Genomic DNA, 12486 nt, shown 5'->3' with positions numbered 1-12486 from the left:
CTCTTCAAAAAGTTGTAACTCTTTAATTATATTGTGCCAAACTTTTTCATATTGCCGGGAGCACATTTGTATGGCACCAAACTGTTCACCTAAGCAAATGGTCCAATAATGAATAATATGCCTTTTTGTGCTTTTTTATTACAATTGCTTTCTCGTGCGATTTTCTCATTAAGAATTTTGTGCAGTGATGTGAAATGCATGGTTGTATTGTACTTTGCTTTTAAATTTATTTTACAATTGTGTAAACATGTCAATAAGTAATGTAATGTTAAATATTAATATTTTTTATAATAGTATAAAAGGTGAGCCTGCTAAATGAGGTTGCATAGATGTATTGAAATTTACTGTGTTATTATGAAATATGTTGCTGCAACAATCCTAGGATAACAGTATGCGTGTCACCTAGGTGCACTTCTTGGGTAATGAGTTATGGGAGTTGTCCATATCCTCCAGGAAAATATGTTGATGGGTTATATGGGGGTCTGTGACATAGAGATATGGACAGAGAGTTGTAGGTCGTTAAGCGTTGAAGTTATGATGATAAATTTATGGAGAGGAATTTGAGATTGACGGGATGTATTTGTATATGCAATTTGTGGATAAAAAAATATATTAGATGTTTCCTTTTGGAGAAGAAATGAGACAATTCACGTTATAATATTGGTATATTTGCAAATATTCACAATTTACCTTTTTTGCATATACGTAAGATGCGATTAATTGCTCCATCTAGATTTACTACTCCCTTTGGCAAAAATTTAAAAATATACAATTTTTTAATTACTTTGTCTGGGGAGACATATTAAATATCACCGTAGCATTAGCACGGGCAAATTACTAGTTTTTAATAGTGGGTTGATCGCTGTTTTTCTGTCCGGGTGGAATCCGGCAACACTACCGGCGGTGTAACGACTAACGGCAAGGCACGTACGTAAGCATCTAATCTCAATTCTAAATTTTAGAAAACCGACCGATGGTATATATATCTATATCTCTATCTTTGCTATTATAAAAATTAAACATGTTTTTGTCTGAATTTTGGTACGCAATCCGAATCCATCTACGATTCCCTATATATATATATATATATATATATATATATATATATATATATATATATATATATATATATATATATATATATATATATATATATATATATATATATATATATATATATATATATATATATATATATATATATATATATATATATATATATATAAAAGGAGACGACTCCCGGTCGGGCGCCCAATCCGGAGGGGGTAAAACCGGGCGCTGACGTCAGCGTCCGATTTACATGTAAAACTACTTTAAACTGATTTTTCTCTTAAATTACTTATCCAAATCATGATCCGATTGCATCATTAAATTTGTTGCAATTAAATCTTCAAAACAAGATCACATATGGATATATTCCGACGAAAAAATTAGCTTATTATTGAATTATTTTTAAATGTTGCACGATGTTCCACCAGATATATCGGAATTGTTTCACTAAGTAGATCGAAAATGTTTCACTCGTTTAAATCGGGTATTGTTTCACCTTATATAAAAACAATGTTTCAGCAAATAGCGAAAGAATGTTTCAGTTCACTGCAACATTAGATCTATACATAGTGAAACATTGTGAATACACTAGGTGAAATATTTTTCGGTGGAACAAAAAATAAACCAAATTCTCTTAATAGAGGGTTTCCAAAATATGTGAGTTTTTTTTACAATGAAATGTTTCGTTCACTGCAACATTAGATCTGTACATAGTAAAACATTGTGAGTACACTAGGTAAAACATTTTTGGTGGAACAAAAAATAAACCAAATTCCCTTATAGAGAGTTTCCAAAATATGTGGGTTTTTTATTGCAAAAGAGTATTTTAATTAACTGTAACATTAGATCTATAAATAGTGAAACATTATAAGTACACTAGGTGAAACATCTTTTGTGAAAAAAAGGGAGAGAGAAGTGGGTGGCCCAACAGTACACACGTGGGGGGAGGGGCGCGCGGAGGAGCGTCCGATCTGGCTCCCTCGCGCCGGTCGCTCGACGTAAAGTATTTTCCTATATATAAACTCGCCTTTAACCTGTTTTGTTTCGTTTCGGCACGCCAGCCTTGTCAGATACGGAGTACTTGTGTCGTATGGGACGCGGCTTGCCTGCTCCCAGGTCGTGCTCCCATCGGTGCTCCCGTATACGTGGCACAATCCTAGTGTTTCCCTGCTTTTTCTCCTTGGCCCACAACCATATCAGGTGAATCCCATCATTAACGGCAAGTAATTAACAATATATCACAGTGTTTTGGTGGGAAAATTATTTCCAGTTCGCGCCAACAGAAGCATCACCCCCGGCAAATTTCTCCCGCACATCTCCACATGATTATACACCATCAAGCCACCAATATCCACACCAAAATTTAAAAGCAATGGATGAGACTATAAATGATCCAGCAGAAACCCAAAAGGTAAACATAGATGCTCATGTTCTTTGTCATTATTGATTTTTAACTTCCGATCAACCCTGTTTATGAGAAAAATATCTTTCTCTCCTGATGGATTCAACTACAGAGTACATGAATAATGTTCGGCTACTCATTTATTTATTCTCTACTTGTCTTCTCAAATCATTACAACAATTATTTGACATCTCCCATGATAGAAATGAAATGTGGAGCAGAGTGTGGGTTGTAAACTCTGAAGTTGAAACCTGCAATGCAATCAGATCTTATTGTCAGAAACCAATATATAGTGCTAATTGAAAAGGCTCAGTTGTTTTAGATCAAATCATGCTGCTAAGGACCCCTGCTTGATTGCGGTCATTTACTTAGGAAATTCTACAATACATAGATGTTACCTTAGAGCTTCGAAGTGTTGTTTGATAGGTTCTTGCACATCCTGGTGTACTGCTCCCTTTCAGACCTATCAGCAACGATGTCTTCAGCCACTACCCGGCGATACCCATCGCTCAGCCCGTACCAGCACGGCCGCGCGTGGATGCGCCACCACTCGTCGCTCTGCAGCTTCCTCCTGCTCATCCCTCGCTGCCGCCCCACCACGCCGGCTCTGCTCGCCGGTTTCTGGGCGCCGGCAGCCAGCTACCCTTCACCACTGCTGCCACAGGATAAAGAAATCTAAAAGAGGAAGTAGCTGTAAGCGGTGGAGTGTTAAATGCCGTTTTTTTTCGGTTTTCTTAAACTTGTAGGGTTGTGTCATATAGGTCCCTAAACTCTCAAAATGCATATCCAAGTCCTAGTACTTGTCAAAGTGTATCATTTAGATCCCAAATTGACACATCCCCTCTAGGATCCTACGTGGCGCTGATGTGGCAATGCCACATAGACGTGACGTGTCCTTTTTTTTTCTTCTTTTCTTTTTCGTTTTCTTCTCATTCTTCTTTTTTTTTCTTTTTTTCTGCACGGGTCACAGAGAAAGGAGAAGAAAGGGAAAAAAAGAGAAGAAAAAAAGAAAAAGGAAAAAAATTAAATGGGTCCCATTTATCAGTCAAAATAATGCCATATCATGTCCGTGTGGCATGCCACATCAACGCCACATAGGATCCTGAAGGGGTTGTGGCGATTTGGGACCTAGATGACACACTATGATAGGTTCTGGGACTTGGATATGTATTTTGAGAGTTTAGCGATCTAGATGACATACCCATATAAGTTTAAGGACCGCGCGTACACTTTACTCAAGAGAAAAAAAACAGGGAAACGCTAGGATTGTGCCACGTATACGGGAGCACTGATCGGAGCACGCCCTGGGAGCAGGCAAGCAGCGTCCGTAAGGGCCTGTTTGGCACAACTCCAGCTCCAGCTCCACCCCTCCTGGAGCTGGAGCTCAGCCAAACAGTTTCAGCTCCACCAAAAATAAGAGTGGAGCTGGGTGGAGTTCTCTCACAAAATGAACTAGAGTTGTAGAGCTGGGTTTAGACAGCTCCACAATTTCACTTTAGATCAACTCCTGAAGCTAAATTTAAGATGTGAAGCTGTAACAAACAGGCCAAGTATGGTCGTATGGATATCGCTCTATACTGCGTGGTGGGCCTTCCCGTCCCAAGGCAAACCTGGCCCGTATGCGTCCATCAAGAGGTTGTTCTGTTTGTTTGTTTCGATCGTATGACACATACAGTCATCGATGCCTCAGCCGATGGATGGCCAGGTACTTCGCTGAGCCGGCAACAGCACAACGCTCCATTCTGATCCCCCGCTAGTTGCAGCGCTGATACAAATGCAAGCTAGTGATTTCGCTGCTGGCTAGAGGACATAATATGGTCCAGTTTAGAGACTAGCCAAAAGTTACTTTAAGAGCTACTTTTTAGTAAAGGAAATAGTCCTCCAATAAAATAGTCCTAAGTTGTTTGGATCCAAGGGTTATTTTGAGAGCTATTTGGTTTTTAATATACCTTCCCATGTAGAGTTCGCCACAACTGCTTTATATAGAGTTGGAAGCATTGACTGATCTTAAGTATAGATGGCCATGTGGGTTGCTCGGCACGGCACGGCCCAAGCCCGACAGTGCCTAGGCCGAGGCTTGTCGGGCCGGCACGGCCCAACCAACACACCAGGCCGAGCCGTGCCAGCCCATGGGTGGCGTACACGGCCTAGGTACGGCCCAATACTACTCGGGCCGTGCTGGGCTGGCCTGAAGGCACGATGGCTCATCGTGCTTCCTTACAGAAAAAGTCTATTTTTGATTCCTCAACTCCGTGGGCTGTGTTTAAATGGCTGGAAAATAAGTCTATTTTGTATACCTCTTGTCTTGGGCCTTACCTTATATAATTATTTAAGTCTATTTTGCATCTCTATATTTTTTTTCTTTGATCGGGCCGGGCTGGCACGGGCATGATCCCAGTCGGGCCGTGCTGTTCTTGGGCCGGGCCAAAATTGTGAGCTTCGGGCCGGGCCGTGAGCCTCAGGCCATATCACCATCTATAATCTTAAGTAGTCGGTATGGAAGCTCCATCAATAAATACCTCAGTGCAGCGGTGGATCTAGAACCTAGGCAAGCTTAACGATGAACAACAAACACGAGTAGAAATTGTTCTCGTAACTAAGGTTTATGATAGGTAAAAGACAAATTGAAAGCATGCATTTTAGTATAGTAAATAAATATCTATATATAGATAAAAGATCTTTATCTTTATCTATTATAAAAGTTTAAGATGTTTTTGTCGTAGTTTTTCGTCAGTCATTGTGTGTCCAAATCGGATCAGAATTCAGGAGTTTGGTGTTTCGTCGGTTCGGCCGGTCGGTAGGCGTGCACGTTGATCCGTCAGCTTCACCTCGTCCTGACCTGTCCGTCCCGTCCCACGCTTCTCCGACTCGATCTCTTCGTCTCCTCTTTCTCCATTCGAACGGATCTCTTGCGTCTCACTGCCTCCACATAATAACGCCCAGATTTGCTTCATTAATCGCACGGTCTCTTTTCGTGATTGGATGAGGAGGACGAGGCCAGGTGGCTGCATCGGCCCTGGTAGGAGTCCATGACCTCCGGTGAGCATGCTGCTTCATCCTTGTACGCAATGGCTGTGAGCTTGTTTACTTGAAGGAACTGATCGCGATTTTGTTGTACGGTGAGTTAATTGTTGAGCAAATTTTAGTCTTGTTTGGTTGCAAAACTGTTTTTATGGTACAGTTCATGTGAAACATCAACTTTTCCCCTGCAGTTCATTACTCGATGCCATCTTGTTTCAGAAAAAAAAAATCTTTCTCTCCGATTTTTTGATAAATCAGATCGGATCAATAGCAGCCTTCTGCGATGGGGAGGTGACTGACTGCTGCTTATCCCGCGGCCACAGAGTCACGACGCAGAGGTTCGATTGTGATGCGACCTTCTGTTAGCCACTGGATTCACTAGCATGGGATAGGTCTCAATCAGTGCCAGGAAGAGCTACCGTCACTAAGCAAAGATCATTGATGTGAGATGTTATCTCAATCGGGCATTTGACCGGCACGGATGATAGTTATCTCAATCGGACTAAGTATAAGGCCCGTCATAGATAGGTTTGGCTCAGCATATGAGTCAAACGAGATTAGTTATAGTACCCATCACAGATGACTAATCTCAATCGGGCATACCATGGAACTCGTCACTTATATCTCTATCTCTACTATTATAAAAATTAAATATGTTTTTACCGGTATTTTGGTACGTCATCCGTGTATGAGTCAGTTTTTAAGTTCGTTTGCTTTGGAAATAAATATCCGTATTTGAATCGGTTTTTAATATCGTTCACTTTTGATAATACAGAAGGAATCATATAAGAAATCTGTTTAAAAAAACTCGCATACTAACTTGAGATGATCGGACTCCTAACTGCAGCTCATGATTTTCTAAAAAATATATATATATCCAAGCGAACTCCCACAGTAAATTTCATCTTAACTAAACCATTTAACAATAATAATATTAAAATAGATTTCACCCGTTGCAACGTACAGATATTTTTTTAGTAGAATAAAAAATTAAAAAGAGAGAGATTTGACAACCAGACCTCATCTAGAGTCGAACACCTCTGCTTCGCTCGTCTACATTTTTTTTAAACTAGCACCAAGTCAAGAGGTGTGCTGATGTGGTGTACTTGTGTGTTGCATTGCAAGGTCCATGACTCCCGGCGATACTCGTGACCGTCATTGCCTGGCTTGGGGTTTGGTGTGGCGTTGCATGCAAAATCACCAGCTTACAAAGGAACAACTCGATAGCTGTAGGCTTGGGAGCCCGGGGAGCTGCTTAGGGTAGCCGTGCGGTAAATCACTAAATCTACCGCTGCCTCAACGAGCTGGATCGGGTAGACCTGAGCTTGACTAGATCTAGCGAAACGGAGATCCGCCTATACACTAACCACACTGGAGCAACAGATATAGGTACGAGATGTGGGCACACGCCGATAGAAGAAAATGACGGAAAAGCTACCCCGCGCGTATGCGCTGCCAACGCGCACGCGGCCGGACTTTTTTCTCAGAGAAACGTACCAACTAATCCTGTTAGTTAGAGATAATACCGACAATTAACATAAGATTTTTTTTTCGGATAGCTTTTGTTTAACATCTTGAAAAGAAATCTATATGTGGAGTCAAATTTTGAAAAACTTTAACTCGAAATTTGAACTTTTTAAAGTCAAATTTTGAAAACTTTCAACTTTTCATCTCAAATTTGAAAAACTTTCAACCCAGAATTGAAAACTTTCAACTTAAATTTGAAAACTTTCAATTCAAAATTTCAAAACTTCCAACTCAGAATTTGAAAACTTCCAACTCGAGATTTGAAAATTTTAATTCGAGATTTGAAAACTTTCAATTCAGATTTAAAAACTTCCAACTCGAGATTTAAAAATTTTCAAGTCAAAACATTTGAAAACACGTGTGTTGAAGATAAGAAAATAATCAGAAAATACGTAAAAGGGAAGGCGAAAAAAAAAAGAAAATCGTGAAAACAGAAAAAGAAAAAAAATCGCTCGGGGGAGGGGGCCAGCTGGTGCGCGCGTTGCCGGCGCGCGCGCCCATTAGCCACCCCCAGAAAATGAGTCGAGGAAACATTTTCCGAAGCTTTACCTGGTAGAATCTCTAATGGTATTTTTTATATATGTCATGAACTATTAAATATGGCCATCAGCTACTAAGATGTAATTTCAAATGGTTGTCCCGATAAACCATTACACATAATCAAAATCTCAAATGGATTTAAGCAACCCTTGCCTCCACAATCTGCGTTCCCTCCTATCATTCTATCCCGCTAGGGTTTGACATGCCACCGTCTCTCACTGTCATCAGCCGACTAACCCTCTTTCGTTCCAATCACCGTTTGTCGACTGCACTCTATTTTTTCATCGACTTTCTTATCTTTCCCGTTGCAACGCACGGAAAAAGGTAAAACATCTAAATCCGCGTACATGGAAAGCAATTGATTCAACATAATTAAGGGGCATGATTTTTTTTGTATGATCCATGGAACGTAATTCACTGTACTTCATTTAGAAATGAATGCATGCAAATAAAAAATGGAATGGTAGAAAATAACCTGATTCAAACATTTCTTAGGACATGTGCAATGGTCTTTATTAGCGATCTCTCTTTATTATCATGCAAGCATATTTGGTGACGTGGAAGAGAGAGGAAGAAGGAAAGAGAAATATGGTTGTTACGCATAACAACGGCATAGAGTCAACTCTTAGCATTTATTAGGAAATTTTTCATTGTATTGAGTCTAATAAAGGAAAGATGACTAGTAATAAAGTATTTTGGTATATTAATGGTTAGAGACCGTATTGTCTTAACTGTTGTAACGTGATAGCCTCTAATTAACATACATACCATACCGGTCTCCGGAAATGCTAAGGAGCGATCGATCGCCCCTGGGCGCCCCCTCCCCCCTCCTCCACCTGGTTTCCTTTTTTGGCACCGCATTACTTTCCTATTTTAGTAAATTTATGCACCTAAAGTTTGTACATCTTAAGTTTACACATCTAAATTTTATAGACCTAAAGTTTATAAATCAAAAGTTTATATATCCGATTCAAATTTGAATTTGAATTCAAATATTTTTTATATATAGTATTTCTATACATCTAAAGTTTATACACCTAAAGTTTATAGACCCAAAGTTTATAAGTCAAAGTTTACATACCCGATTCAAATTTGAATTTGACTCCGCCCCTCACCAGCGACGTCCATTGCCGCCCGGAGCACGCCCCATATCGCCAGTTGCTGTGGACGCTGCGCCCCTACGCGCGTCCTCCCTCATCCAACTAAGGTTGTCGCTATCCTTTGCCTAGAGGACAATATTTTGGGACGGAGGGAGTAGCTCTTTGTTGCGGCGAAGTTTGATTGCTTACTCGCTTTTGAATCAAGAAAGCTAGCCGCCAATGGCGCAAGACGAGCGAGTCAGCGACATGCGAGGGAGCAAAACGACGGCGTCACCAACAAGGTGAACAACGACTCCTTGCTCCAAGAGAGATGGAGGGGATGACGTGTAGGGCCCACCTAATGTACATAAGGGCATTTTGGATGATATAAAAAAAATGCAGTGGCCTATATTTGAGACCAACTACGTTTAGAGTGTAGAAAATGTCGTCTCATATTTCAAAAGAATTGTAATGACATGGTTACTATCTACAAATAGGTGAATAATAATAGCATTTTTATGATATAGAGTAGCAAATTTACAATGGCATGGATCGTGAGGCCCCCGGTCCAAACTCAGTACTGTCATATTAGTGTATTACAATGCCACGGAGCACATCTATTACTTCCACTACTAATACCGAATATTAAGTATTGTCATATGCAAGAAAAATATTATCAGGGCCTAGACTTTTTTCAATATTAAAAGATGAGCGACCAAGCAACTTCAACGCTCATCTGGCAAAATCCAACATCAAGTGTGTCATGACTCCGTCCACATCTTACCGGGATAAACTCTTTATAAGAACATCTCATATTCTCACCACCACTCTGCCTTGCATGAACACCAACAGTCAGAACTCCGCCATTTCCTTCAACTGCAACTACACTGCGGGAGAAATTAATGGCTCCATCATGGGAGATAGCCACCATTTCTTCTCCAGAGTCCAGCAATATGACATCTTCCTTGATACTAGCAGTATGTGCAATGAACTTTCCACAGAAATCAGTTGAACCCCTAGTAATCCTGACCTTGATTGTAGCCTCCAATGCCAAAGGAATGTGTGCATACTTGAACTCCAATGTGCTGCGTGCTCCTGATAACATCATACTGCGGAGTGAGCCACATCTGAGTCTCTGAGCAATGCAGTTATACCCAAATGCTTCAGCGCTCAAGATCTTATCTTTGGAGGGACTTGTCCCCTTGACTCTTAGCTCAATTTCAAATTCAACAGGGTCAATCAATTGGACTGCACGGCTTGGACCAGTGAGAACCAGAGATGAATCCTACACACACTGATGACATTACTAAATATAAGAATAATAGTAATGATGCGCAATCCACCACTTAGCTCTGCATGAAAACAATTGGAAAGGAATGGTAGCAACGATGTAACATAGCAAATATTTCCAAATTTATTGGATAAGATGAAACTAGCTAGACTGAAGGTGAACAAACGTGCATAACTCTATTGCGTTCTGTGTCCTAAGTTCCACTCAACAAAACAATATGAATGGCACATTTGAACTGTCAAAACAAAATAAAAACATGAGCATATAATTATGAATAGAAAAACATATGTGAGCCTGACAGCATGCTATGCATAACTCAACTTGGAATTTCTATTTTCCCTTTGCTCAAGAACACATTGATACGGCATAGGAAAATAAGCATATATATGATCTACGATTAATATTTAATATATGTATTGACAACTTCATCTTTATTGCTTGAATCTTTAATGACCAGCACTCACAAATTAATATTGCACTGTTGTCACAGAAGTGTAGTATTAATACAATCATTATTTATTAACACTTTTTTTCAGGAGCTTTTCATAAAGAATATTCATAGTATGTCAAAATATCACAACAAATTGTAGTTTATTGTTGGGTAAACTGTACTCTTGGTGCTACCTTTTTTCCTCTACCCTAAAACATCTCAAAGAATTTCCTTTCTATCATCAATGGTGGATCACCATTGCATCTCCTTAGGCTCTTGGAAATTGGCATTAATAATGTTCAATATTCAACAATCCCATTAAAACATGATGGCTATTGCAATAAAGAAACGAAGATGGCTATGAGATAACAAATATTATATGTCTGCCAAACCTGAAACACAATTGATCACTTGCTGTTACTGTGACCTGCTTACAACCTTTCAGGTGTGTTCTCGCAGTGTTAATTACCCTTAAATATTTGCAAAATGTTTTCCCTTAGGCTCAAGCTGTACTGCAAGGAGATGAATCCATGCATGATTCGTCTTGCTGCAGTTAGGACAGTTGTACTACCGAGAGAGTAGCATCTCTTTTGACCATAGGAAAGTTCTTGACCCTCACTTTACCATTCACGCATTCATGAGGGGTGTGTTTAAATATCCTACTTGAATGATTGGCAAAAGAATACAGTTCTTGCAGACAAACTGAAGCAAGGAGCACAGATGTTGCAAGAAAAGATAGCCTCTGCAAGTTCATATGGGGCAAAACGCTAGTTTCTATGAATTAAATCAGAGTGGGGAAGTGCCCTTGCATGTGCTATCAATTGATGATTTGGTAGCCTTTTATTTTGAAGTACTAATTCAGCGCCTGCACACCGAATGTTTCTGTAGTTGTTTCTGTTAGCAACACACATGTTTGTGGTGCCCCTTATATATCATGAGAATTTGCTAAGCTCTGGTGTGTAGGGGAGTTTGAGATTGGAAAATTTGCTTGATTATGTTATCACAGGTTTTATGTTTTGCCTTTGGTAAAAAAGAAATGCCATTACATGATTCTAAATCATGAGCATTTGAATATTTCAAGTTGTTTACTAATATGCTTCTGTGATACAACTAGTACCAGACTATCACATATAATTTGTGAAATGGAACCATGATGTGCATATAAGTTTGGACTGTTCTAATCTGTTTAAGTAACATCCAATTTCTTAACGGAACTGCAGCAGACATCTCTAGATTGCAGTGCAGTGAAAAAGTACTGCACTAGTGCACCACAATTGTGAAATTGCAAAACTAACTAGCTGCCTGTATAAAAGTCAAAAGACTGATGACTTTGCGCTGTTATTTCCATGAAGCATAGAGGTACCTTTGCAGTGAGAGTCTGGCAGTAGTTCCTGGTGCGCTCAAAGATATAGTTGCGATTCCGGTCCAGCGAGTCACGGACAGAGATGAGGCCAAACACATCTATTGGCCAGCTTAGAATACCTTTCAGCTCAGTCACCTCAAAAGAAAAAACCTCTAGTAAATCTTGGAGCTTTGCGAACGGGGGCACCGGTTCCTCCGTGTACCGCATGGGACCAAACTCAGCTGCATCCATCCAATAAACCACATCAATCAGTCAAGCATTACCATTTCTTTTTCCTTTGCAACATACCAAAGAGATGAGCCATTATATCATTGATAGAAATTCATGTGAAAAATAGCAATCCCAACATTTTCCATGTTCATGTTTCCATCCCCCACAATTGTGCACCCCAGGCTCCCGCCTACCATAATCAGCGAGCGAGCATGTCGATTTGAGATGAAAACTAAAAACCTAACAAGAGCATGAGCGAATTCGTATTTACCATAAAATCATCTGTAAAACAAAACAAAAAAAAAAGAAGCTTCCTCACTTCTTTTGGCGATGTCGCCGGAAACGTCGGACCACAGATCCGTCCAGTAGCGGCGGTAGCGGGAGAGGTCGGTGAGCAGCTCTTCCTCCTCCTCGCTGCCATCGCGTGGCCTCTTCGACTCCTCCTCCTCCTCCTGCCCCGCCGCCGATCTCTTGTGGCAAGTCGTTGCCTCCCCCTCCCCCGCCGCCATCCCCCTCCGGCTTTTGCCCTAGCCTGAACTTTCTCGGAGCGAGGAAATTTTTTTTTTTTGGGTC

The 12486-nt window shown here is 40.3% G+C and overlaps 1 protein-coding gene across 1 annotated transcript; it reads right to left on the bottom strand.

Annotated features, from left to right (window-relative positions):
* Positions 1–9113: 9113 nt before the first annotated feature.
* Positions 9114–12486, bottom strand: LOC4352415 (uncharacterized). Its single transcript, XM_015762784.3, has 3 exons — positions 12233–12486; positions 11704–11924; positions 9114–9904 (listed from the first exon to the last, which is right to left on the bottom strand). Exons 1-3 carry the CDS (start codon positions 12420–12422, stop codon positions 9320–9322), a joined length of 996 nt encoding a protein of 331 aa, XP_015618270.1. The 5' UTR covers positions 12423–12486; the 3' UTR covers positions 9114–9319.

The sequence above is a fragment of the Oryza sativa genome, chromosome 12 (assembly GCF_034140825.1).
Source record: "Oryza sativa Japonica Group chromosome 12, ASM3414082v1".
Taxonomy (NCBI): Eukaryota; Viridiplantae; Streptophyta; class Magnoliopsida; order Poales; family Poaceae; genus Oryza; species Oryza sativa.
This window is presented reverse-complemented; position numbering and strand designations above follow the sequence as displayed.

Coding starts and splice junctions, on each gene's coding strand:
- LOC4352415 (XM_015762784.3), bottom strand. CDS start 12,422: ATGGCGGCGGGGGAGGGGGAGGCAACGACTTGCCACAAGAGATCGGCG. Junction 11,925..12,232: donor CGGCGACATCGCCAAAAGAA/GTGAGGAAGCTT, acceptor GGATGGATGCAG/CTGAGTTTGGTCCCATGCGG. Junction 9,905..11,703: donor GCCAGACTCTCACTGCAAAG/GTACCTCTATGC, acceptor CAGTGTGTGTAG/GATTCATCTCTGGTTCTCAC.